Raw genomic sequence first — 26,449 nt, forward strand, 5'->3', positions numbered from 1 at the left:
AAAATATTCTGAAATTTCTAGCTACCTCTCCAAGCCCACCACCTGATTTTTGCAGGCATAAATTTAGGGAGAAAGGGCATGCCTCACTCATAACTGATTGGCATATATGCACTAATTGTACTTTGCTGGCCCTGGCCCCCGGTGTTGGACTGGGGTGCCTGGGGCCCATCAGGGTTACTACCTGAGAAGCCCCCTACTTCAGTTGCAGACTCCTCTATCTGTGAATGCTGTGGTGCCTTTCTTTTATTTGCAGCCTCCCCCCCTGCATCATACACGCCATGTCACATTTCTTTAACTAGTGGCCAAAAATGAGGTGGGGATGGAAGGCCCAAGTTCATGGCCGGGTATAGGCCTGGGTCACCAGAGCCCACAAGGGCCAAGGGCCCATTGTGTTTTTTCCATGTGTCCCACTGGCCCAGTCCGACCCTGCTGGCCCGAGCTGATTTGGAAAGGGGGGAATGAAGGGATGCATGCCTATGGAAGCAGCAAATATTTATCTGGTGCTGGTTGGGAGGTATGCTTTAATAAGGTTTAGTGCAGTTACACCATGATGTTAGAAGAACACAAAGGTAGCTTTGAATAACACTTGCTATACGATTTATGTTTTGGGTCAGTTTCACATTGTTTTTCTGCTTCTAATGCTTCTCAGTAAGCCTCTAGAAAAAATATGACACATATTAATCATGTAATATATAAAAATAGTGCACGTCACATGGTTGTGGCACCCCAGGAAATGCAGAAAATATCTTGCCCTATGTGAAATTGTAAAATTAAACATAAAAAAATATGTTTGAGATCTATTAACTGATTCTTTTGGAAAAAAAACATGTTTTCCCATGACAGTATTCCTTTAACATAACTTCATTTAATACCCCATTTTTTGGACTTTATTAGTTCCAGCTGGGAGAACCAAATAAATGATATAAGACTTATATTGGGTGTTGACATTTTAATAACTTGGGTATTCCCTAACTGCCCACATATGATAGACATTCCACCTGGCATAAAATTATTTATGTTAATTGCACCAACAGCACGGTGCAAAGGACAGTACTTTTTTATACACTCTGTATATTGAATGGCTAAAATGTATGTATGTATGTATATCTTTATTTATAAAGCGCTACTTATGTACGCAGCGCTGTACAGTAGAATACATTAATACAAACAGGGGATTATTAAGATAATAATAGATAAATACAAAGTATAACAATAAATACAGATAGATACAAGATAAATACAGTTGCAATAAATTAAGAGTCAAAGACACAAGAGGATGGAGGTCCCTACCCCGTAGAGCTTACAATCTATATGAGAGCTTACAGACACAAATAGGCAAATACTGTATAAGTGCTGTAGGTCACAGTGGGTGACACTACAATATAAGTGCTGATTCCCAGATCAGGTGCTGGGTGAGTGCTCCAAAAGGTCTTTAATTTTAGTTTTAAAAAGGCTGAGGGTGGATTCTCTCCGGAGGAAATCAGGGAGGGCATTCCAAATGTAAGGGGCAGCAAGGCAGAAAGGTTTAAGGCGGGAAACAGCAGTAGTAGTGGGGGGCGCAACCAAACGATTGCTCTGCAAGGAACGAAGGAGTCGGCCAGGAACATACGGAGACACAAGAGAAGAGATATAGTGAGGAGCAGAGGAATGGAGGGCTTTGAAGGTTAAGAGAAGGAGTATGTAAGATATTCTTTGTTTAATAGGAAGCCACGATAAGGACTTTAGCAGGGGAAGGGCCTGAACTCTCCTGAATTGAGAGGAGGAGAATTCTGACAGCAGTATTTAATATAGACTGTAGGGGGGAGAGATGGGAGTTAGGGAGGCCTTTTAGTAGCAGGTTACAGTAGTCAAGTCGGAATAGGATGAGAGCATGCATGAGCAGCCTAGCTGTTGCAGTAGAAAGAAAGGGACGGATTTTGGCAATATTGCGTAAGAAAAAGTGACAGGTTTTGACAGTGGTGTTAATGTGGTCAGAGAAGGAGAGACTGGAGTCAAAGATCACCCCCAAACAACGTGCCAAATCGACAGGGTTGATGAGGGTGCCATCAATAGAGATAGAACCAGGCTTAGGAGGAAAGATCATTAGTTCAGTTTTTGTTAGGTTCAGTTTGAGGTGGTGTTGGTTCATCCAATTAGAGATAGCCAGGAGACAGTTAGAGATTTGACTCTCAGTTTCAATTGTTTACGAAGGGGTTGACAAATAAATTTGGATATCATTAGCATACAGATGATATTTAAAGCAAAATAAACGGATAAGATCTCTCAAAGACAGCCCAAGTACAGAGCCTTGGGGTACCCCCACATTAAGAGGAACTGGAGATGAGGTTTTGTTGGTATAGGAGACAGTGAATGAACGGTTAGAGAGGTAAGAAGAAATCCAGGATGCAGCCTGACTACGGATACCAATCGAATGCATAATTTGCATCAGGAGGGAGTGGTCAAACGCAGCCGAAAGATCTAGAAGGATTAGTATAGAAAAGTGACTATTGGCTTTGGCAACCTGAAGATCGTTTGTAACTCTGCACAACGCCTCTGTAGAGTGCGCAGGCCGAAAACCAGATTGCAGCAGGTCTAATAAATTATGGGCGTTAAGAAAGTTAGTAATATGGGAGAAGACAATACGCTCTAAGATTTTGGAGGCAAGCGGTAGAAGCGAGACAGGACAGTAGTTAGAGAGACAGGATGGGTCCAGCGTGGCCTTTTTTAGGATAGGCTTGACACAGGCCTGTTTGAAGGAAGAGGGGAAACTTCCAGAGGTCAGAGAAGAGTTGAAGATGTGAGTAAGAGCTGGAGTAAGTTCAGCAGCACCGTGTTTGAGCAGAGAAGAAGGCATAGGGTCAAGAAAGCAAGTGGTGAGCGGAGCCGACAAAAGAAGCCGGGAGACTTTGGAGACAGTTACGGGACCAAAAGAGTTAAGACATGCAGAAGGGGGCTTAGGAAGGAGGAGCTGGTTTGTATTAGTAGAGGGGGGAATCTGATTGCGGATGGACTCCACTTTGTTCATGAAGAAATCAGCAAAGTCCTGGGGAGAGTGCATAAAGTGAGGTAATGGAGTCTGTGAGGGACGCAGAAGGGTATTGAATATAGAAAACAGGCGTCGCGGGTTGGATTTATTGTTGTTTATAAGGGTGTTGTAGTATTCTTGTTTAGCCTTCGACAGGGCAGAATTGAGGCAGGCCAATAGGAATTTATAATGGATAAAGTCTGCTTGCGTACGGGATTTCCTCCACAGACCTCGCACAGGAGCGTAAGAATTTGGTCTGCACATTCAGCCAGGGGCGTGGGTTTTGCGCCTGAGTACGCTTAGGTTGAAGGGGTGCAAATAAGTCAATGATGGAGGCTAGAATGCTGTTGTACTCACTAACCAGGGTATCAGGTTCAGACATCTTGTTAAAGGAGAAGAGACTGGACCTGAAAGAGTGAGCTAAGGCCGGGAGATCTACGTCACGTGTATTTCTAATTAATACAGCGGGGGAAGGAGCAGGTTGGCAAGGAGAAGGAGAGACAGAAAATGTAACCAGGTGATGGTCAGAGAAGGGGAAAGGGACACTGTTAAAGCTAAAAGGAATTATCTGATCAGTTTAGCCGTTAAGCCTGTACTATACAGTTTATGGCCATGGCATACATTTGGAACTCTTTGTAAAACTGGGATAGAACCTTGTCTAGTGAAAGGGTGCCAATCAGATGTAGTTCATGCATAGTAGAACAAGGACATTAACTCACAACAACTTGTAGCTAGGAGACTGGTAGATCTATTGGTATATTAGCACAATAATGGTCATTTACTTAGACCCCAGGCAGAAGTGCAAGTGAACTAAGGGGCTTAAAAGTGTGCCCCTTAGTGCTCATTTAGAGACCACTTATGTCCAGGGTCTGACTGTGAGCAAAACAAAGGAAGAGGAAATGCACACAAAACGATTTGCTGGTGTAAAAAAAATACCTCCAAACTGTTTATTGAGGACTGCACATATAGACCAAACATTTCAGGGGGCCTCATGCCCTCTTTATCAGTGGAAAAAGCGTACACACGGTCTGTGCTACGTACCCCTGCTGGATAAAAGATATCTGGTGCAGAACACGGAATTGGTGGGAGTAGGGCAGCCCTGTCCATACCTGCTGCCTTAGGTAGAGCTAAATTCATGGGACAAATGTAGGTCCAAGAAACTGCAGCAATCCTGCTAACTGCAGGGCAGCAAGCAAGCTACAAAAAAACCTGGCAGATTGGGCCAGTTTGCACCTTAACCTGCAGGAAGTAAATAACCCCCTTCTGCATCTTTTTCCTTACAGAGGTATATACTGTAATACAGTACATATATAATAGAGATCTTGTGCTCTAATGATTCTTAAGATCAGAACTACAGTAAAGATCAGAAAGGATTTAAGGATATAACATTTAGTTCTAAAGCTAACACAATTTTCCACATCTGTGTATATTTTTGGTCTGTTGTTAGTGCCATATGCCTACCAAATCTGGCTCTGGATATGAATTAGATATTGAGTTAAAAAATAGTCAGTTTTGACAGGTCTGGACCAGCATTCGAAATACGCCTTTGCATTTCCGAACAGCCTGCCACAGGCCCAACAAATAGTCACTGTTTATCATCTTACAGCAGCCACTCTGGCATTTGCCAGAATCCACAGTCTAGGCCTGAGTGTTGGGCTAACCAGTTTACCAGTGCCACTCAGGATTCAAACTCAATATGAAAGGGGGAACCATAAGGGATTGTATAAAGATTTCTACATGTACAGCTCTCTGCAGCTAAAATTGGTTATGATGGTGGGTAAAACTGTACCCCCCACCCCATTCATTCTCACCAATGGCTGCCTTGGCTACCAACAAATACTACAGCAAGAGAACATAAAGCAAGCAGAGCCATTGCCCTCAAGGACACATTTATTGGTGGCACACCCTGCTTGTTCTCTTACTTTACTGCAGATCTAAAGGTACCTGAGCTGTCATTAACTTCTCTGGCAAGCGATCATAGGAAAAGTCATTGACATGTAGGGAGAGTCACTGTCAATGACACTTAGCTGAAGGAATCTTCAGCTAAGTGTATGGTTTTTCTTTCTTAGTAGAACAATGGAGATGCAATGGATTAGAGATATTTGCAGTTGGTATTTTCTTAGTAAATCAATGCAAGCATTTTGTAAATCAATGCAAGCATTTTTACTGATACTTGTGTCTCTACACTATGCCACTATGCAGTGACTAAAAGTTACCCCACAGCAAGTGTTTAAAGGGCTCTGTAACCTAGGTTAATATTGTTGACTTTGCACACATACATTATATTGAAAATGGGCATCAGTCATGACCACCCCAGACCATTGGTACTTCTGGGGCCCCTTAGCCGTCACTGGATCTGCTGGCCCTCTAACAACAGAGGATTTAGCATGGGTAAATTTACATGCATAAGAATCTCTTTATTACAATATGTGGAGCACACGGTCATCACAAGGCACTAATAAGTAACTTGAAGTTCTATATTGGCCCTCCTATGGTACATTAGACAAGGAAACAATTAGAAGCAGATACTACTTATTGATATAGTTGATATAGTTGCTATGCTACTTATTGATATAGTTGCTAAAAAAGGCTGATGGGAATTGACTTTGCTGGGCTTGTGTTGGCCCACTGGAAGTCATCAAGTAACCTGGCAGGTCAGTCCGACCCTGGTAACTTACCAATAAAAAAAACACAGGCAGCCCTGTAACTAACTACCTTCATTCATGCAGGCAGAGCTGTTCTCTGGTTGCTCCCTGTGAATAGTGCTCTATGGGTTGGCACATTATGGCCAGAGGGACAGGTGTTCTACCTCTGGAGCAAAGTCCTCCCAGAACTACCATCTTGTCTGGTGGCACACACACACAAATGTGGCAGAGGCACTAAAGTTGCTGTTGGGGTAATGGTTTAAGGTTCTATTTCAACAGGGAGGTATCAATAGGATTGCAGACCCAAATGGAATCTGCAATATCTTTTTACAAAACTGTTTTTCGTACTGAAAGGTTGGTGGGTCCAGAGGGGCACACATACTCCTAGCCGTATCATTTATGTCACCTTTCAAATGGTTGATTTTGAAGTTTAACAGATCTGCTGCAAGGCATGTTTTTTCAGTGTAAAATATAATTTGTCCACCTGATAACACTAGCAAATCTGGAAACTCTAAATAACATGTTCGCCAACAAAAGAAAGAACCTGAAAGCCTTAGCTGCAGTTATTTCCTCCCCTCTTATTTGTGGTGGATTTTGGGGGATGAGCTGTCACTGCCTTGTAAACCTGTATTGAACTGACTGAATAGGCCAATGCAAGGGCACCCTAATAGATGAAAACAAGAAGGTTCTGTAACAATCTTTTACAGACAGCAATCTCAACAGAGAAGCCTAGGGTTGATGTTGCTATCAGTCAATTCAAGCCCTCATATAAAAAAAAGGCTAATGGTGGATTTTTATGATTCTCTCAAATACAATGAAAAACCTGTAATTTATATCCGGATCCTCAAAGTAAAGAGTTAAGAAACTTGGTGGAATACCATATATAATTAAGGTCAACAAACTGGCCTTTCACATGTGTCATTCACACCAGAGCTGGTAAATTATTAGCTCTTGCTCTATAATAGATCAAATTAGATGTTAAGTTATTGCGGGGGAGGAGACTTCTGTCAGAGCACACAATATAAGCACTTGTGATCTACACCTCAGCATCTCAGCTGCACTCAAGCTCCCAGCCACACTCAGACTCTCAGCCACACTCCTGGTTTCAGAACAAGAACATGGCTTTCACTGGAAAGTACGAAGTTGAGAGCCAAGAGAACTATGATGCTTTCATGAAGGCTATTGGTAAGTCATTTGTTAATATGTTACTTTAGGGAACATAACTATGGGGAAAAGTTGCATTGTAGATAGTCAGTGCAGATAGTCAATGCATTCTTTATGTTTCTATGACAGTGAGTGATAACCTGTATAAAGATGGAGTTTCTTGTACTGAGCCATCTTGGTGCGGTTTTGTGTAAATTCGAACTAGTCCAGGAGCATCCAATCATTAAGTCTTTGCTCTAGCACTTCCAGTAGCAACGAAGCATTGACTGTTTGCTGTAGCTCTCCCAACTTGTCTGAGGCAGATGGTGTAGAACAGTGATCCCCAACCAGTGGCTTGTGAGCAACATGGTGCTCTCCAACCGTTTGGATGTTGCTCTCAGTTGCCTTAAAGCAGGTGCTCATTTTTGAATTCTTGGCTTTTGGGCAAGTTTTGGTTGCATAAAAACCAAGTATAATGCCAAACAGAGCCTTCTGTAGGCTGCCAGTCAACATAGGGGCTATTAAGTAGCCAATTATAGCTCTTATTGGCACCTCAGGAACATTTTTTATGCTTGTGTTGCTCCCCAACACTTTTTCCATTTAAATGTGGCTCATGGGTATAAAAGGTTGGGGATCCCTGGTGTAGAACATTAACGCATGCTACTGCATGGGTTCTAATCACTTTTCCTGCCCATTTGGGTTCTGTAGAAGCAGTAAAAAGCATAATAGATCCCAGCTATTTCCAAAGTAGTAGTATTTCATTCAAGGCTCCATAACACATACAAGACTTGTCTGTAGTTGTCTTGTAATGTTACTGGTTGTTCCATCATTTGTTAGGCATCCCTGCTGAGACCATTGAAAAGGGAAGGGATTTCAAGTTCACCACGGAGGTTGTGCAAAATGGCAATACATTCACTTGGTCCCAGATCTACCCAGGCCACACCATGACCAACACTTTCACCATTGGACAGGAGTCTGATATGGAGACCATGAGCGGGAAAAAGTTTAAAGTAAGTCTATTTATATGTACTCAGAATAGTAAACGGCATTCACACTGGAGCTCTCAGGGCTTGTTGATTATAATGTTTGTGAATTTATCCAATATTTCAGTTTTATAATTGTAGTAAAGAATCATTCTGCTTGCTCTAGCAAGGCTAGAGATATTCTTTTACGAGGAGTAAAAGAGAAAATATTATTTCCGAATTTAAATCTTCTTGGTTATTAGACTGCACTTCACCATGCTTATTTGTTCCAATTGTGTCTTGTTTAGGGGTATGTTTTAAACTCTTTGTTTCACATAAATAACTATTGAAATATCTATTTACTCAATATTGTGCTTTATATTAGTTCTAGAACTATTGACCTATAGGACAATGTTATGTAAATACATACCCAAACTCCAGCTCTACCCCACATAAGTTTACATATACTTAACATACTTCAGCCAGAGGTGCTGGCCAAAGGGCATTTGCCTTCTTCACCACCCTGTATTATAGAGTGACGTCATTATTTATGACGTCACAGATGATTTTGCTCAGACAGGGGTCTATAAATAGAAGTGGATTGCCAGGTCAGGTTGGGAGCTGGTGAGTTAGGATCAGGTGTGGATTGATTAGTATTAGAAGCTATCCTATTGTTCTGTATTAAAAATTAAACTGTTGTTATACTGTGGTTATGAAACCTTATGTTGACAGAGGTAAATGAGCTGGGTGGCAGTTATTTCTCAATGGCCCCTTTGTTATCCACACCTCAAGGCAGACCCAAGTATGTTCTGCAAGGGCCCAGCAAAAAAGAATCATTCTGGGTGTACAAGTCTGCAATGCAGATCTAGTGAAGCTATGAGTTTTATGATAGAAAAGGGTATATTGTAGATTGTCAATGTGATAATAATGGAAGACATTTTAAACCTGAACTTATTTTCAATTTTAGGCAGTAGTTCAACTGGAAGGTGGAAAAATCATTGTGGACTTTGGGAAATACAAGCACACCTCTGAAATTGTGGGGGGGAAACTAGTGGAGGTAAGAGAACTTTGGAGAAAAATACTTTTTAAGGTTCCTGTCCCCTGGCAAAAAAAAAACCAATAAATAAAAGCCTGCAAGTTTAGCAAAGAATAACACTTGGTTTTCCCAGCATTACATTCTGACAGACTGACTGCAGTACACCACTACTGTAGTTTGCCATTTTATTCCCAGCATGCAATATTTTGGGCAGCATGATAGTTCTTGGAACATGTTGAAAGAATACTTAACCAACAGATAGTGTATATCATATTAAGCGAAGAATTTTCCCATTATTATTATTAACATTTATTTATAACGCGCGAACATATTCCACAGTGCTGTGGGTTTCATACATTGGACATACAGAGTAACATATAAAGCAATCAATAACCAATACAAGAGGTGAAGAGATACAGTAAATATTGCAGTTTTACATTATTTTGAACTACCATTTTGTAATGGTCTGTGTTCTCCCTCACAGACCACCTGACAGGAAATAGAGCAGCTTTAACAGGAAATAGTTTGGAAGCAAAAGACAGAATTTTGTGCATTAATTAGCCGATGTGTCCTTGGTTTGTTTGCGTGCACCGTTAATCATATGATACCAGGGGCAGCCCTTTAGATGGCAATTTTCTATTTAGGATTACCCAGTGGTACATAATACTAAAAAGTATATTTTTATGAAAATTATTTATTTAGATGAAGCAGTGTTTTACATATGTGCTGTTTTATTACTGTATATTTTTATAGAGACCTACTTTGTTTTGGTCTATAGTTTACCTTTAAGAAAAGCCACCAAGTGCACAGCTTCGCTTTCCTATATTCCCTTCTGAATGTTCTGTGAAATGTAAAAGTTTCTCCATGTTAACATGCAACATGCTAGGAAAAATTCATTGCGTCCATGACATTTGCTATGCAAGGAAATTAAGCCTATGGGGAAAACTGGAACTGTGCTTCTTGCGCTAATTTCCCCAATAATTAATAATAAATGTTGCCCTGTAGCTCATTTGGCCCTGGAGAGACTGTGAGTTCTGATTGATGTCAGTCTCTTGTGCCTTACATTTATTCTTGGGTAGAACATTCCTGCAGCATAACAATTTTGTCCCTCAGCTGAGCCTCACTCACATATTATATGTTATATTATTATTACCAGGATTCTTAGCTGCAGAAATAATAAAAATAAAGCATCTTATGTCAAGGGAAAGGCAATATAAAGTAACATTAATATAACAGACTGCAGCTTTTAGAGCAAGTCCAAAAACAGGCACAGTCTGCAATTTATATTTCCCATAATGCAAAAATGTTTGCCTTGTGCCTTAGTAACATTATAAAACCTAAAAGACCCATTGGTCCTAAGTGCAAGGAGACAACTGTTGCATGGGTTATGCTGTGAGAGATTCAGTATAACTGCTCCAATAAAAATATAGGTTCACCCCCAACACATACACTGAAACACACACATGTGTAATTCTGCCTTTGCTTTTTATTTCAGACATCGGTGGCTGCTGGAAATACTTTCACGAGAATCAGTAAGAGGATTGCATAAGTCTCCAAAATGAGATGTTTTGTTTGCCAGCATTTATTTCTCACAAATAAACTTTGTTAAACAAATTAGCACTTTGTGTCTCTAGAAACGGGGATCCCTCCCTGTTTTTCCTCTGAACTATGTCAGTGATAGTGATATTCAGAGCTAGAAAGTCATTGTTTCATGTATTGGCAAACCAAGAGAGAGTCGAGAGCAGGTTTTCCATTGGAGGATCCTTTTGTATTAATTAGGCCTCTGACCCTGGAGGACTCTAAGGGGCAGATTTATTAAAATGTGAGTTTAGAGCTTAATACATAAAAACTCACACGTTCTATTTATTCCAAAATATGTATCAAATAGTGAACTTACCCACTTATTTATCACCCATTGATAAATACGCTTCTAAAAATCCAATGGGAATGAATATAACATGAGTGAGTTTTTATGTTTTAAACTCTAAACTCACATTTTGATAAATCTGCCCTATGTGTTATCATAAAGTGTTCCTTAAAGAGATAGTTTCTCTTTAAGTTCACTTTTTGCCTTTTTCTTTTGACCCCTTCCAGACTTCAGATGGGAGTCTCACTCACACTATTGCTTGGTTGCTAGGGTAATTTGGACCCTGGCAACCAAATAGCTGCTGAATTTCTAGAGAGCTGCTGAACAAAAAACTAAATACTACAAATACCACACATAATAAAAAATGAATACCAATTGCAAATTATCTCATTATCACTCTCTACATCATACTATCAGTTCATTTAAAGATGAACAACCCTTTTTAAGAAGATACCTCTGATGTTTATTTAATCTTTGGTAATATTTGAGTATGTTTAAGCTATGGTTTACAAAAGGTTTATATAAGTATGCTAATGGAAAATGCACTGGCTACATCTGTGCTGAAATCACAACAGCTCCACATTAGGGGTATTGCTTTCAAAACTGGGGGGGGGGGGGTTTACGAGAAATCTGTTATCTGGTTCTGCTGTAATTTTGTCACAGCCTGGCCACTGTACATACAGATCCACCTGAGCCATATAAAGAGCTACAGGATGAACCATAAAACTGCTGATACTGGACTTCTTATAGTAATATATAACAATAATAATAACTCACTGAGACATTTACACATATTAGTTCCCAAATGCTGTAATTATAATTCCTAGAAGTCTGCCATTCAGGATATTGCATTACATTCCAGCTCACAAATATGCTAGACATTTGTTCTTTGCATTTCTTGTAACTGCTGAACAGGTTAAACAACAGGGCAAGGTGACAAAGATAATTTTCTTTGTGACCTTCAGCCCTACTGAAATTTCTACCCAAAGAGATTCAATGTTTTCATTGGTAAAGTCTTTATTACATGGCTTTAAATCTGACTTTACATAAAGACAAACCCCTCCACCCTTTTTAATGCTATAAACCACCCCATATATATGAGGGGGATGAGACCCAGCTACTATTGCAAATGGAGGAGGCTTCACAACTGAGTCAAGTTGTTATTATGGGGGACTTTAATTATCCAGACATTGACTGGAGTAATGGGGTGGCTAAGTCAGAAAAAGCTAGTAGGATTGTAAATATGCTAAATGACAACTTTTTATTTCAGGCAGTTCAAAAACCTACTAGGAATGACTATTTTGGACCTGGTAATATCAAATAATACTGAACTCATCTCTAACATTTGTGTGCGTGAGCATTTGGGGAACAGTGATCACAACATGGTCTCCTTTGAGATGCTGCAGAGACAGCTCTATAAGGAATTACATATTAACATAGTAAGTTAGGTTGAAAAAAAGATGTACGTCCATCATGTTCAACCATAATGCCTATATATAACCTGCCTAACTTCTAGTTGATCCAGAGGAAGGCAAAAAATCCCATCTGAAGCCTCTCTAATTTGCTGTAGAGGGGGAAAAAATTCCTTCCTGACTCCAAGATGGCAGTCGGACCAGTCCCTGGATCAACTTGTACTAAGAGCTATCTCCCATAACCCTGTATTCCCTCACTTGCTAAGAAGTCATCCAACCCCTTCTTAAAGCTATATAATGTATCAACCAGCACAACTCATTCGGGGAGGGAATTCCACAACTTCACAGCTCTCACAGTAAAAAAATCCTTTTCGAATATTTAAACAGAACCTCCCTTCTTCTAAACAGAGTGGGTGCCCTTGTGCCCGTTGGAAAAATGAAGAAAACAGCATCCCTCCGGTTGTTTTGAAAAATGTGAATCTTTACTTAAGTGCCAAAGGCAACGTTTCGGGCTTCACTCCAGCCCTTTATCAAGCCTATTAGTACAAATACAAACAAGTGTTTAAATACCCACAGGAAGAGGAGGATCAGTCCATATTCACCTCCATTTAACCCATAATATTCTGTGAATTTATTTAGTGCACACAATGAAATGCAAACTAAGTGCCTATGTATACAATATAACAAGTGCCCTGTGGCATGTATCACATATAACATATATAACAAATTAAACAGATCTTGAAATGGACAGCATCCCACTGCAGTGTATTTCATCCCTCAAATATCTCTCTGGCTCCAATGCCGAAAGGGAACTGTCACCTTAAGAAATAATTCCAAATTGTTTTCTATTGTGTTTGTCAAGCAAAATAAACTTCACTTACACTATATAAATTATTTCAATCTAAGATTCTTCAGTCTTGGAATTCTCAATTGCAGCAAGCAGGCAGGGGCCATTTTGTGGACACTTATCAAAGCAGGCATTGCATCCTGCCAATATCTTGTTTCTGTGCCAGTATGGGGGGCCTAATGCCCATGTCCATGCTGTGGTTACAAAATTACATGGTGAGGAGGGAGGGGAAATGTGAGGAGAGCAGCAACATCTAAAAAGATCTGAATTGAAAGTGAAAGTAACTGTCTGCCACACCTCTATGCCTAAGGCATAGAGGTGGGGCAGGCAATATATGACTGACAGTTGGGATTTTTAAATGCTTTTATAATGGGTATGGATGTGGTAATAAAAAAATGATTTTGGGTTTCATGTTTAATTTGAAAAGGGCTTTTATTATACAGATTTTTATGTCTGGGTGACAGGTCCACTTTAAGGGGACAATTAACCCCATATTCACATATTCAAGTATTTGTTAAAAACAAGCACTTAACATCAACTTACTCATATAAACATCATAGGGGTATATTCCCTATTGAGACCGCCAGGTGACAGGGTACCTAATGTATTAATCCAACGCATTTCCAATTTTTTTAGTAATCGCTGTCTATCTCCTCCCCGTCTAAGTGGATCGACATTATCTATTACTTGATAATCTTAACTGTGAAATAGAATGTTTCATTTGATGAAAATGTGCAGGTATAGGTAATTGCAATTGTTTGCAACGTATATTGGATTTATGTTGCTTAATCCTATCCTTTACCTTCTGTGTAGTTTCCCCTATGTATGCAAGGCCACAAGGACACTTAATGAGATAAACTACATACAGTATGTGGAGTCACATGTAAAATATTTTTTAATTGGAATAGTTCTGCCCGTATGTGGGTGTGTAAAGAACTCACCCTTTGTAATGTTATTACAATGTGCGCAGGATAAGCACGGAAATGTTCCCATTTTTGGGGTACCCAAAAACCGTTTTATATATTTCTTTTGTGGACCTATATCAGCCCTAACCAAAAGGTCTTTCAAATTTTTGTTCCTTTTATAAGCCATTAGAGGTGGTATAGAAAATTCCTTAAAGGAGAAGGAAAGTCTAAAAACAACATGAGCTCAATAACTTAGCCTTAACACAGTCCTTAACATATTTCCTGAACTCACCGTGCTGTTGCTTCATCTGGCTCTGACATGGAAAAGTCTTGTCAGTAAATGCAGTACCTGCTCTAAGCCTGTGCAGCTTCCTGTCTCACTGAACACTGATTGTCCAGGACACAGACATGCTCAGTGCACAGCAGAGAGCTCCGTTTTTTTTTTTTTCCTTTCAAGATCTGCAGTCTCTGAAGAAATGTTTGACCCCTTAGCCCCACCTACTTCACTCTACTGTCGGAATGCTCCTGTGTTTTTTCTAGTCCTGCACAGTGCCTCTGGCTGCATTTGCTGTGCTGAAATCGTCAGTCCCACATCCCCAGCCTTCCCACAGCCACAGTCCCACATCCCCAGCCTTCCCACACTCCCACTATCCCACAGCCACAGTCCCACATCCCCAGCCATCCCACAGCCACAGTCCCACATCCCCAGCCTTCCCACACTCCCATTATCCCACAGCCACAGTCCCACATCCCCAGCCATCCCACAGCCACAGTCCCACATCCCCAGCCATCCCACAGCCACAGTCCCACATCCCCAGCCTTCCCACACTCCCACTAAGCCACAGCCACAGTCCCACATCCCCAGCCATCCCACAGCCACAGTCCCACATCCCCAGCCATCCCACAGCCACAGTCCCACATCCCCAGCCTTCCCACACTCCCACTATGCCACAGCCACAGTCCCACATCCCCAGCCATCCCACAGCCACCAGCCATCCCACAGCCACAGTCCCACATCCCCAGCCTTCCCACACTCCCACTATCCCACAGCCAAAATCCCCCAAACTTACTCAGTGGCAGACGAGACAGACCTGACAGAGGAGCGCGCCAGTATGCCAGTATGAAGCGTTACGTCGAAGGGGTCACGAAGCTGCGCATGCGCAGTAGAAGCAGGCGAAGGGGGAAGTGACGTCATCGATTTTGAAAATGACGGCGCCAAACTACAAACACGGGCAAATCTTCTGAGGGATTGTGCGCCGATCCAAAAGCAGCAGGTAAGTTTTTAATATAGCGATTGAAGACAGGGGCTCATGCTCTTTCCAAATATATCTATATCAAATTTTTTCTTTCCTTCTCCTTTAACATTAGATATGCCCATTTTTAATACCTGCCAGTGTTTCCTAATAATGTTCCTTACGCGTTCACTGTCTACTGAGAATTGGCTCACAAATGCCAACCTTTCTCCCTTCTCTCTGGTTACATTATCAAGGGGGATTCCCAACTGTGTATCAATAACACCCTTAGCTGTATCCAAACTCACTTGTAACTGCCTTTTTGGATACCCCCTTTCCACAAAACGCTCAAACATCTGGTTCAGCCTCATATCACACTGTTCCTTATTAGAAACTATTCTTTTAACCCTTTTGAACTGTGTGATAGGTAACGATTTTAACAAAGGTCTCGGGTGAAAGCTAGTATTATGTAATAAATTATTTCTGTCAGTATGCTTTTGATATAAATCAGTTTCAATTTGTGTACCCATTCTTCTGATAGTAACATCCAAGAAATTAATACTTTGTGTATCATGCACCAAAGAGAATTTGAGTTTGGGAACAACCGAATTTAGATTTTCATAAAACTCTACTAATGTATCAACAGATCCTTCCCAGAATACAATAATATTATCGATATAGCGATAATAAAGGGAACAGTATTGCTGAAATTATTATAAACAATTATTATTATTATTATATTATATACTGTATTATATAGTATTAGTATAAACAAATAAGTCTTCAAAATTGCCCATATACAGGTTCCGTTGGAAGGACCTACTGGTAAATAAAGCATTAGAGAGGTTATTACATGATCCCCTTATATATTTATACATAGTTATCATGTCACCTCTTAAAGGACAAGGAAAGTCAAAATCTATTAAGCACACTATTAAATAGTACTACTATTGCTGTATAAAAACACTATATTTCTGGCTTGCCTAATAAAAGATTTAAAGAGATACACTTACTACAAACTACATGCTTGTTTCAGTGAACGGCGCCGCCATCTTTAAAAAGGGATGCCCATACCCTTTCCCTCACCATCTCTACTGCGCATGCGTCCCCTGTCTGCTCCCCGCTGGATTACTAGTGGCACATTATGCTTTTTAACCTCTTCGCACCGCACCCGAGTCTTTGTCCACCAGTAACACACACACACCTTCTGTCCCCCCAGCTCCGCTCCCCGCACCTTTGGAGTTTTTGTCCACACACCCCCGTTCCACTCCCCGCACCAGTAACACACACCCACCGCCCCCCCCGCTCCTTTGGAGTCTTTGTTCTTGTCCACACACCTCCCCCGCTCCGCACCTTTCGAGTGGTCTTTGTCCTCCACCGGTAACACTCCCCGCAGCACTCGCCTGTCGCATCCTCTTCTAATGGCTCCGGCGCGCCACTGCATGCACTATTTATATAGCGCGTCGCAATAGCAACCAGACGCCGGTTGCCAGTCTGTCTGAAGGGGAGCGTGCCTGCTTGCTTGCTGAAGAGGGACATGTGCGCATGCGACGCCTAGCAGTCCTGGTCACCAAGTCAGTGCAGGAGCGAGGCATTATGGGAATCCTCTTTACCCAGCTCAGCGGTTTTTTTTCCTGTTTGGCTTCTGATCATCTGAACGATCGGAATTTGGGGAGACTTAAAGGAGAAGGAAAGGCTAAGTCACTTGGGGGTGCCAAAATGTTAGGCACCCCCAAGTGACTTAGAACGCCTACCTTGTACCCCGGGCTGGTGCCCCTGTACGGAGGGAACAGCACCAGCCCGGGGTAGCTGCCGGCGCTTCCTCCTTCCTCCTCGCTTGCGCGCGCATGCGCAGTAGAGTGAAAAGCCGAACTTAAACATTAAAGTCGGCTTTTCACTCTACTGCGCATGCGCCGGCCGGCGGATTTCGCCGGCAGCGCGCAAAGGAAGGAGGAAGCGGTGTCTACAGGTGCCCCGGGCTGGTGCTGTTCCCTCCGTACAGGGGCACCAGCCCGGGGTACAAGGTAGGCGTTCTAAGTCACTTGGGGGTGCCTAACATTTTGGCACCCCCAAGTGACTTAGCCTTTCCTTCTCCTTTAAGGGCACAACTGAGACAACTGAAGGTAAGCCTGCAGCTTAAGATTTACTCTTTATTAGCCTTTCCTTCTCCTTTAAGCGCCTCTTCTCCAGTGTAAACAGACCCAACTTGGCCAGCCTTTCTTCATAACTGAGACTTTCAACACCCTTTACCAGCTTAGTTGCCCTTCTCTGGACCCCCTCTAATTCAATAATGTCCCGTTTAAGCACCGGAGACCAAAACTGAACAGCATATTCCAGATGGGGCCTTACCAGCGCTCTGTAAACACCTCTGTAACACCCTCCTCCCTTAAATCTATACCCCTTTTAATACAGCTCAAAACCTTGTTTGCCCTTGCAGCTGCTGCCTGGCATTGATTGCTACAGCCAAGTTTATTATCTACAAGGACTCCAAGGTCCTTCTCCATGATGGATTTGCCTAGTGCAGTCCCCATTAATAGTATAAGTGGCTTGCATATTTTTACATCCCAGGTGCATGACCATACATTTATCCACATTAAATCTCATCTGCCACTTAGCCGCCCAGATTGCCAGTTGGTCAAGATCCTGCTGCAAGGATGCCACATCCTGGATAGAATTGACTGGTCTGCAGAGTTTTGTGTCATCTGCAAACACTGATACATTGCTTATAATGTTAACTAAAATGCTCAATTTTAGACATGCAGACTTTGCCAGTATAAGGGCATCTCTGCAATGTGTCAACTGGGAAAGGCTTTTCATAGGGTTAGACACAGAAGGAAAATGGAATATCTTTAAAACATTGCTTTGCAGGTATACACAACAGTATATTCCGCTTGTAAGCAAGGAGAGGCATCACAAAGCAAAACCTTTACGGCTGAATAAAAGTGTTAGTGTCGAGGTTGGTAAGAAAAAACATGCTTTTAAAGCATTCAAGTCAGCTGGGACAGCAGAAACTTTCATCAGGTACAAGGAAGCAAATTAAGCATGCAAAAAAGCTATCAGGCAAGCTAAAATAGAGTTGGAAAGGGATATTGCAGCTAGGAGTAAAAAGAATCCCAAATTATTTTTCAATTATGTGAATAGTAAAAAAATGAAGCAAGAAGGGGTGGGAACCTTATTATCACAGGGGCGTAAGATGGTTGAAGAGAGTGGGGAAAAAGCAGCTGGGACAGCAGAAACTTTCATCAGGTATAAGGAAGCAAATAAAGCATGCAAAAAGCTAGGAGTATCCAAAATTCCAAAGAATCCAAGGAGAATCCAAAATTATTTTTTAATTATGTGAATAGTAAAAAAATGAAGCAAGAAGGGGTGGGAACCTAATTATCATGGGGGGGGTAAGTTGGTTGATGAGAACAGGGAAAAAGCAGAAATTTTGGGGGGGCGGAGCTAGCTGTGAACCAAGATGGCCGCAAAGTGAATAAGCTCCGAGACACACGGGGAGCACATCAGCTTCTAAATACGCCACACCGCAATAAATCCCTGCAAAACAGGCAATATCGATATAGATGGAAGCAAAAGTACCGGTGACGCCACCAAAACCGAAAAAATCAGCCTCGGCGGACCTCCGCCACATATTCCAGCACAGCCAAAAAGACCAAGATGGCGCCCAAACCGGGGAACAAACAGACAGCGAAGAAGCTGACCCCATCACAAAGCAAGACCTCCAACTACTATTTTCTAACATAGAGAAAATGGTGAAAGCTGAGCACACAAAAACAACAAAAGAACTAACCACAGAAATTGCCTCATTGGGAGCGAGAGTTGGAGATCTTGAAAAACGCCTTGACGATATTACCGACTACACATGGATGGTGGATAAAGATATAAGAGCACTCTACTCACAAATGGAACAGATCCAGTATGCGCAAGAAGATGCTCAGAGATCAGACTATGCGGCATCCCGGAAACAGCCACAGACCTTGAACCTATGCTATTGGACATGTTCCAAGAACTACTACCAGATATTCCCCCGGAGAGGCTTGAAATGGACAGAGCTCACAGAGCCTTAAGACCCAAACCAAGCCCGGAGGAAAAACCGAGAGACGTGATCGTACGTATGCACTTTTATAAAGTAAAGGCCGCAATCATAGAAGCAGTGAGGCCTACGGGAGAAGAGGAAGTAGAAGGCCACAAAATTGCACTGTATCCCGATATAGCGCCGTCCACCCGGGCACGCCGCAGATAGTTTAGACCACTAACGGAACTCCTTCGCCAACATAAGATCACCTACAGATGGGGGTACCTGTTCTCACTCCAGGTCTCCCATCAAAATCGCATACTCACCATACGGAACCTGAAAGATCGAGAAAAGTTCCTCCACACTCTCCATCTTCCATACGACCTGCCATCTGAACCAGGCCCGAGCCGTCTGAAACCACTAAAAAACCGTAGAGAGGAAACCTGAACTCAACTGATCTGCACATCGCCAGGCCCAAGAACCGGGTGAGATTAAAGCCACAAATAACATTGGTCACAAAACAGTGACACTATATACCAATATAGACTCACCTCTCAACGAACTGTAACTAGAGGAAGTCACCAAGTAACACAATTTGTACTGTTCAGTTATTGTTATTAGTGATAATTATATATTGTTGATATCTTTTTTCTTTTACTCTTATCTTAGCTCTCCTTCCCTTGCATACCACCAATGTCTGTATTAACGTCACTACCCCAATCCCCCCCCTCCGGACTCTCGCCTTCCCAAATCTCCAGCCACAACTCACCTGACCCGACAACCAACCCCAATAAAACGAACGATACGAAAACAACTCTGAAAATTGCCACACTAAATTGCAAAGGTCTAAACACTCCAGTAAAAAGGCGAATAGCCTGCCATGACTTACTAGCAACTGGAGCACAAGTCTTAGTTCTTACAGAAACCCACCTGATCAGACAAAAAGAACCAAACTACTGGCACAAAAATATAGATAGAAAGTTCTTTTCCTCTACCAAAGACAAAAAAACTAAAGGTGTAGGTATCCTTATCCATAGAAACTGCCCAATACAAATTTAAGGACACCACACAGACAATGAAGGGCGCATCCTGCTACTTAAAGGCACGTTGCCAAAAACAGAGATAACCCTAGTAGCAATATATGCTCCCAATGAAAAACAAACCAAATTTTTTAGCCAAGCAGATAAATTTGTAACACAACACAGGAGCGGTGAGCTCATTGTGGCTGGAGATTTTAACTCTGTGCTGATCCCAAGTTTAGATAAATCCAAACACAGGTCATCCACTATACCAACCGCAACTAAAAGCTTACGATCACTGATTAAATCCTCTAGACTCATGGAGGACTTTGAATCCGGATAGCAAAGACTATACTCCATTCCACACGACTCATACAGCAGAATTGATCTCATTTTAATTTCTAGCTTAATAGAACTCATATCCGATACCAAAATTATCCCGTGCTCTTGGTCAGACCATGAAATAATGATGGCTGCCCTATCACTAAACACCATTAGGCCTAGAGGAGAATGGAAATTGAACGAAAACCTACTAAACTTTAATCAAGTGATTCAGGAAGTGACTCAAAGTATCCCCCAATATTTTTCAGACAATCATAATGGTGAAGTATCAGAAGAAATAGTATGGGCGGCCCACAAACCAGTCATACGGGGTATACTAATTAAACACGCTACACTCATTCGTAAACAAAAGCTCACCAAAATTAAAGACTTAACTGCTGAGATCCTATCACTAGAGACATCACACAAACTTAACCACGACCCAAATACTCTGACATCTCTGATAAATAAAAAAGGAGAAATCCTAATAGAAAAAGCAGAAAAATCCCTACGAAATATGAACCGATTCTTCTATGAGAAGGAAAATAAAGCAGACACTATACTAGCAAAATTGCTGACACACAAAAACCGCCCCTCAATGATTCAAGCAATCAAAACACCCACTGGCATAACAACTTACAAACCTAAAGAAATTCTGAATCAATTCGCACAATATTATGCGAATCTATACAACAAAAACAAAACGCCCCCCACTCTAACAACCTTAAAGGAAAACGAAAGACAAAATCACTTGGGGGTGCCAAAATGTTAGGCATTTTACCTTACCTTGTACCCCGGGCTGGTGCCCCTGTTAGGAGAAAACAGCACCAGCCCGGGGTACCTGGAGCGGATCGCTTCCTTCTTCCGGCTTCCGTTGCTGAAATGCCAGCGGTGGGCAGTAGAGTGAAAAGCCGACTTTAATGTTTAAGTTCGGCTTTTCACTCTACTGCGCATGCGTGCGCAGCAAGTCAGGAAGAAGGAGGCGCCAGCAGCTACCCCGGGCTGGTGCTGTTCTCTCCTCACAGGGGCACCAGCCTGTGGTAAAAGGTAGGTGGTCAAAGTCACTTGGGGTGCCTAACATTTTGGCACCCCCAAGTGACTTTGACTTTCTTTTTCCTTTAACAAAACTGGAAAAATATCTAGAGAGCTGCAAATTACCCAAAATCTCCCAGAAACTACAAGTTGAGATTACTGGAGAACAAATCACAGCAGTTATTAAAAACTTCAAACCTAGAAAAGCCCCAGGCCCTGATGGGTTCACAATGCAGTACTATAAGAAATTTACCAAAGAGTTACTTCCACATATGCAATCCCTATTTAACAATTTCCTCCAAAACAAATGTAAGATACCCCCGGACATGCTGAGGGCAAATATAACAGTCATACCTAAACCATCAAAAGACCCTATGTATTGTCAAAACTACCGCCCCATATCACTAATTAATAATGATGGTAAAATTTCCGCAAAAATCTTAGCAGATAGATTAGCTAGAATTATGCCACAATTTATATACCCAGATCAAGTAGGATTCATTACCGGTAGAGATGCCACTGATAACATTAGAAGGATTACACACCTACTCCACCATGTCGAGGACCTTTCCATACCTAGCATCTTCTTATCCCTGGATGCAGAGAAGGCCTTCGACATGGTGGACTGGCAATTTTTGAAAGCCACATTAGAAAACACAGGCTGTAACCCTAAATTCAGCAACACAATCATGGCCCTGTATCCAACAGCCAGAGTTTTCTCATCAGGCTACTATTCAGAGCCATTTAATATCTATAATGGGACAAGACAGGGATGCCCCTTATCACCCCTCCTTTTCACATTATGTATTTAAGAGAGAATCAGAATGAACCCAAATATTACAGGCATAAATATTGGAAAAGACACATTCAAAATAACATTATTCACAGATGACATACCCTCACCCTCACACACCCACAGACATCTTTACCAAATTTATTCAGTGAAATTATAAACTCTGCAAAGCTATCCGGATTGAAAGTCAATAATTCTAAATCAGAAGCTTTAGCAATGTCTCTCCAGGCCCACAATCAGAAACTTCTAGAGATAAATTTCGGATCCGAATGGCGTAAAGACACCATGAGGTACCTAGGTATTAACTTGACCCCAAAATTCAAAGAGCTGTATAATAAAAACTATCCCCCAATGATCCAAAACTTGATCTCCTTAATAAACTCATGGGGGAAATACCCCATCTCCTGGCTAGGAAGACTACATACCTTGAAGATGATGATAGTCCCCAAAATATTGTACCTGTTCCGCACTCTCCTTATCCCAATCAATGCAGTAGACCTAGAGAAGCTACAAAAAAAGATGTTAATTTTTTTTGGGACAATAAACCCCATGGAATAAATAAAAAAGTTATTATGAGATCAACATCACAAGGAGGACTCAACTTTCCCAATTTGCTCAACTATTGGAGGGCGGCACAACTAGCCCAAATGGTCAGAATGCATTGTACGCCCACAGCAGTTAGATGGGTTGCTCTAGAAACACAAATATTGTACCCTCAGACACCAAGATCAATACTTTGGATTGCACAAAGCTCTAGACCACAAATTACCCAGACTAATCCAATACTTAGACACACAACCAGGCTCTGGGATTAATTAAGGGTAAAACATAAAACTTGGATCAGCTCAGACCCTTCTCCTTTTACCTCAATTGTAAATAACTCCGACTTTCCCCCAGGAATGGCTCCCCGGGCATTTCAATGGTGGACAGCAAATCAATATATAGATATCGGCAGCCTAACTCCATTAGGCGGACTTCTGACATGGGATGACCTAAAGCACAATTCCTAACAGAGAATTTTTCTGATACACACAAATCAAACACTTCATTCAATCAAAGCTGGGGAAAACGAACAGACAAAATACAATATTTGAACATCTGAGCCGCCACCCGCACAATAAACAAGTAACATGGCTCTACAACAAACTAAACTCCCACAATACACCAGAGAAAACTAAACACATGGAACAATGGGAACAAAAGCTACAGATGTCCACAGAGGAAGACCAATGGCAAACAATTCTTGAAAATATCAGAAAAGCATATATTAATACCATAATCAAGGAAAATGCCTATAAACTACTTTATGACTGGTACCTCACACCACTGAAACTAAACAAAATCTACAAATCTGATCCCACTTGCTACAGGGGGTGCGGAGAAGTGGGCGATGAGCTGCACATTTGGTGGACATGCCCCCACACTCTGGAAAGACATTTTCAAACTCATAAGCCAATTACTGCAGAAAGACATTCAGCCAGACCCCCAGCTCGCCCTATTACTATACAAAACGAAAAACTTAACTAAGACTGAATTTAAACTATGCCTGGCAACCAGATGTGGAATAGCAAAAAAATGGAAAGCGACACCACCACAAATCCAAGAAATAACAGCCAAAATCTGGTGGATATCTACGATGGAAAAACTAACAGCATTGATTCACCACAAAATGGACGCATATGAAAAGATATGGTCTCCCTGGATTACATGGACTGAAAGCCAACACACTCAACAACCCCACCAGACGCAAACATAGACGACTTTAAGAAACACTTCTGATGTCAGATCCAAAACAATAGAAATGGATTATACTTATAACAATAACCAGTCGAGAGTTCAACCCTTCCCCTCCCCAACCCCAAACCTGACCCCAACTTTACTTCTTTATTTTCCCTTTTACATGTTTTAAATGCAATTTACCCTGTTGAAAAACAAACAATAAAAACAAAGTATAAAAAAAAAAAAAGCAGAAATTTTGAACGCTTATTTTTCATCTTTCTATACTTCTGAGGAGCCAGCTAATGAAGGCTTCCCTTTTAATATTCCCAGTTGTAGTAATTTAGCTACTGATGCATGGGTCACTCAGGAGGAAATTCAAAAGAGACTTCAACATGTAAAGGTAAACAAAGGTCCAGGACCGGATGGGATTCATCCCAGGTTATTAACCCTTTAAGTGCCAGCCGAATTTGTCATTTCGGTTCCCCCCAGTGCCAGACGTTTTTTAAGCATTTTGTACTCATTCACTTTAACAATGTTTTTTGGTAGGAAAACCTCCATGAAACTAGGGAAATTATATATGGTTTTTTTCGTCACTAATTGGGCTTCGACATACATACCAAATTTTATAACTTTTCTGGAGATATGATGTGTATTTTGGGTGAAATATGTAAAAAAAAAAAAAATTATGAAAAATTTCTGTATATTTTGAGTTTTTTTCCATAGAAAAGTTAATTTTACACACTTTTTTTGTTGTTTGTAAAAGCCCAATGATACCAAATATGTGGTGGTACCCCACAGTTCCTGTCCAGAAGTAACCCCCAAACTAAAGAAATACTTTGTACAATATCACACCAGAACAAAGTGGAAAAGCGCTTGTAACAGTTGATGCAGCATAACTTATATGTAAATCTAAAATATCCCCTCATGTTTGGTATCTTTAGAAACTACAGACCTTCAGGTTTCTAGGTGCAATGTAGTTTTCACTCAAAAGCCAAATACCTTTTGTCAGTGCATTGTGAAATTTGGAACTTTTTTTGACATTTTTTTTTTTCTAAAATGTAAACTTGGACGCATGATCAAATGTGGATTTGACAAAAAAAATCTCATAAAAATTTTCTAACAAAGGCAAATTTGAAAGACAAACTTCTACTGAATAAAATGATGCCCCATGTATGGGTGCACATAAAGACATGGGCACCAAACACTCCAAAGCAGGGGCAATGCACAAGGGCAATTACAGCTAAAAATGTGGGTGCTGTGCTCTATGTGCACTACCTGCAGTTTTTCAGTGTTAACCCCCCCTACTGAAATAACCCCCACAAACTATATATTTCTGAAAAGTGCACACCATCAGCTATTCAGAGACACCACTCTTCTCTTTCTACATAGAAAATTGTGGCCGCAGTCCCTTGCAGAAGTCAGCGCTTTGGTCAGAAATCGAGGAAAAAACAGATAAAAAACCTAGATTTCTCCCCAAAATCTCCATGGCAACTACCAAAAACTTACTAAACATCAATCTGCAAGTTCCCCTGAATAAAACAATACCCCATATGTATGGGTACATATAAAGACGTGGCCACCAAATGCCCCAAAACAGGGGCAATGCATAAGGGCAATTTCAGTTGAAATTTTGGGGGCTGCGCTCTATGTGCACTTCCTGCAGTTTTTCAGTGTTAACCCCCCCTACCTGTAAAATAACCCCCACAAACTATATATTTCTGAAAAGTGCACACCTTCAGCTATTCAGAGACACCACTCTCCTCTTTCTACATGGAAAATTGTAGCCGCAGTCCCATGCAGAAGTCAGCACATTGGTCAGAAATCAAGGAAAAACCAGATACAAACCTAGATTTTGGTCAGAAATCAAGGAAAAACCAGATAAAAAACCTAGATTTCTCCCCAAAATCTCCATGGCAACTACCAAAAACTTACTAAACCTCAATTTGCAAGTTCCCCTGAATAAAACGATACCCCATATGTATGGGTGCACATAAAGACGTGGCCACCAAATGCCCCCAAACAGGGGCAATGCATAAGGGGGGGCTGTGCTCTACCTGCAGTTATTTAGTCTAAACACCCCCATACCTGTGAAATAACCCCCGCAAACTATATATTTCCAAAAAGTGCACACCTTCAGCTATTCAGAGACACCACTCTTCTCTTTCTACATGGAAAATTGTGGCCGTGGTCCCTTGCAGAAGTCAGCGCTTTGGTCAGAAATCAAGGAAAAACCAGATACAAACCTAGATTTCTCCCCAAAATCTCCATGGCAACTACCAAAAACTTACTAAACATCAATCTGCAAGTTCCCCTGAATAAAATGATACCTATGTCTGGTTGCACATAAGTACATGGCCGCCAAACCTGAAAATGCATAATATTGGGGCTGCACTCTATGCACCCCTTTTTTTTTGCCTGCACCCGAATGAATGTAGCTGATATACGCATGAAAACGCGTGAGAATGCAAAGTCTCGCGTTTTCATGCGTATATCGGCT

At 41.4% G+C, this 26,449-nt stretch overlaps 1 protein-coding gene across 1 annotated transcript; it reads left to right on the forward strand.

Annotated features, from left to right (window-relative positions):
• The first annotated feature begins 6,688 nt into the window (after window positions 1-6,688).
• On the forward strand, window positions 6,689-10,407 carry fabp6 (fatty acid binding protein 6, ileal). The gene is made up of 4 exons (XM_002940178.5): window positions 6,689-6,834; window positions 7,630-7,802; window positions 8,722-8,811; window positions 10,286-10,407. Exons 1-4 carry the CDS (start codon window positions 6,768-6,770, stop codon window positions 10,337-10,339), a joined length of 384 nt encoding a protein of 127 aa, XP_002940224.2. The 5' UTR covers window positions 6,689-6,767; the 3' UTR covers window positions 10,340-10,407.
• Window positions 10,408-26,449: the final 16,042 nt, after the last annotated feature.

Source organism: Xenopus tropicalis, chromosome 3, assembly GCF_000004195.4.
Source record: "Xenopus tropicalis strain Nigerian chromosome 3, UCB_Xtro_10.0, whole genome shotgun sequence".
Classification (NCBI taxonomy): Eukaryota; Metazoa; Chordata; class Amphibia; order Anura; family Pipidae; genus Xenopus; species Xenopus tropicalis.

Coding starts and splice junctions, on each gene's coding strand:
- fabp6 (XM_002940178.5), top strand. CDS start 6,768: ATGGCTTTCACTGGAAAGTACGAAGTTGAGAGCCAAGAGAACTATGAT. Junction 6,835..7,629: donor TGCTTTCATGAAGGCTATTG/GTAAGTCATTTG, acceptor ATCATTTGTTAG/GCATCCCTGCTGAGACCATT. Junction 8,812..10,285: donor TGGGGGGGAAACTAGTGGAG/GTAAGAGAACTT, acceptor TTTTTATTTCAG/ACATCGGTGGCTGCTGGAAA.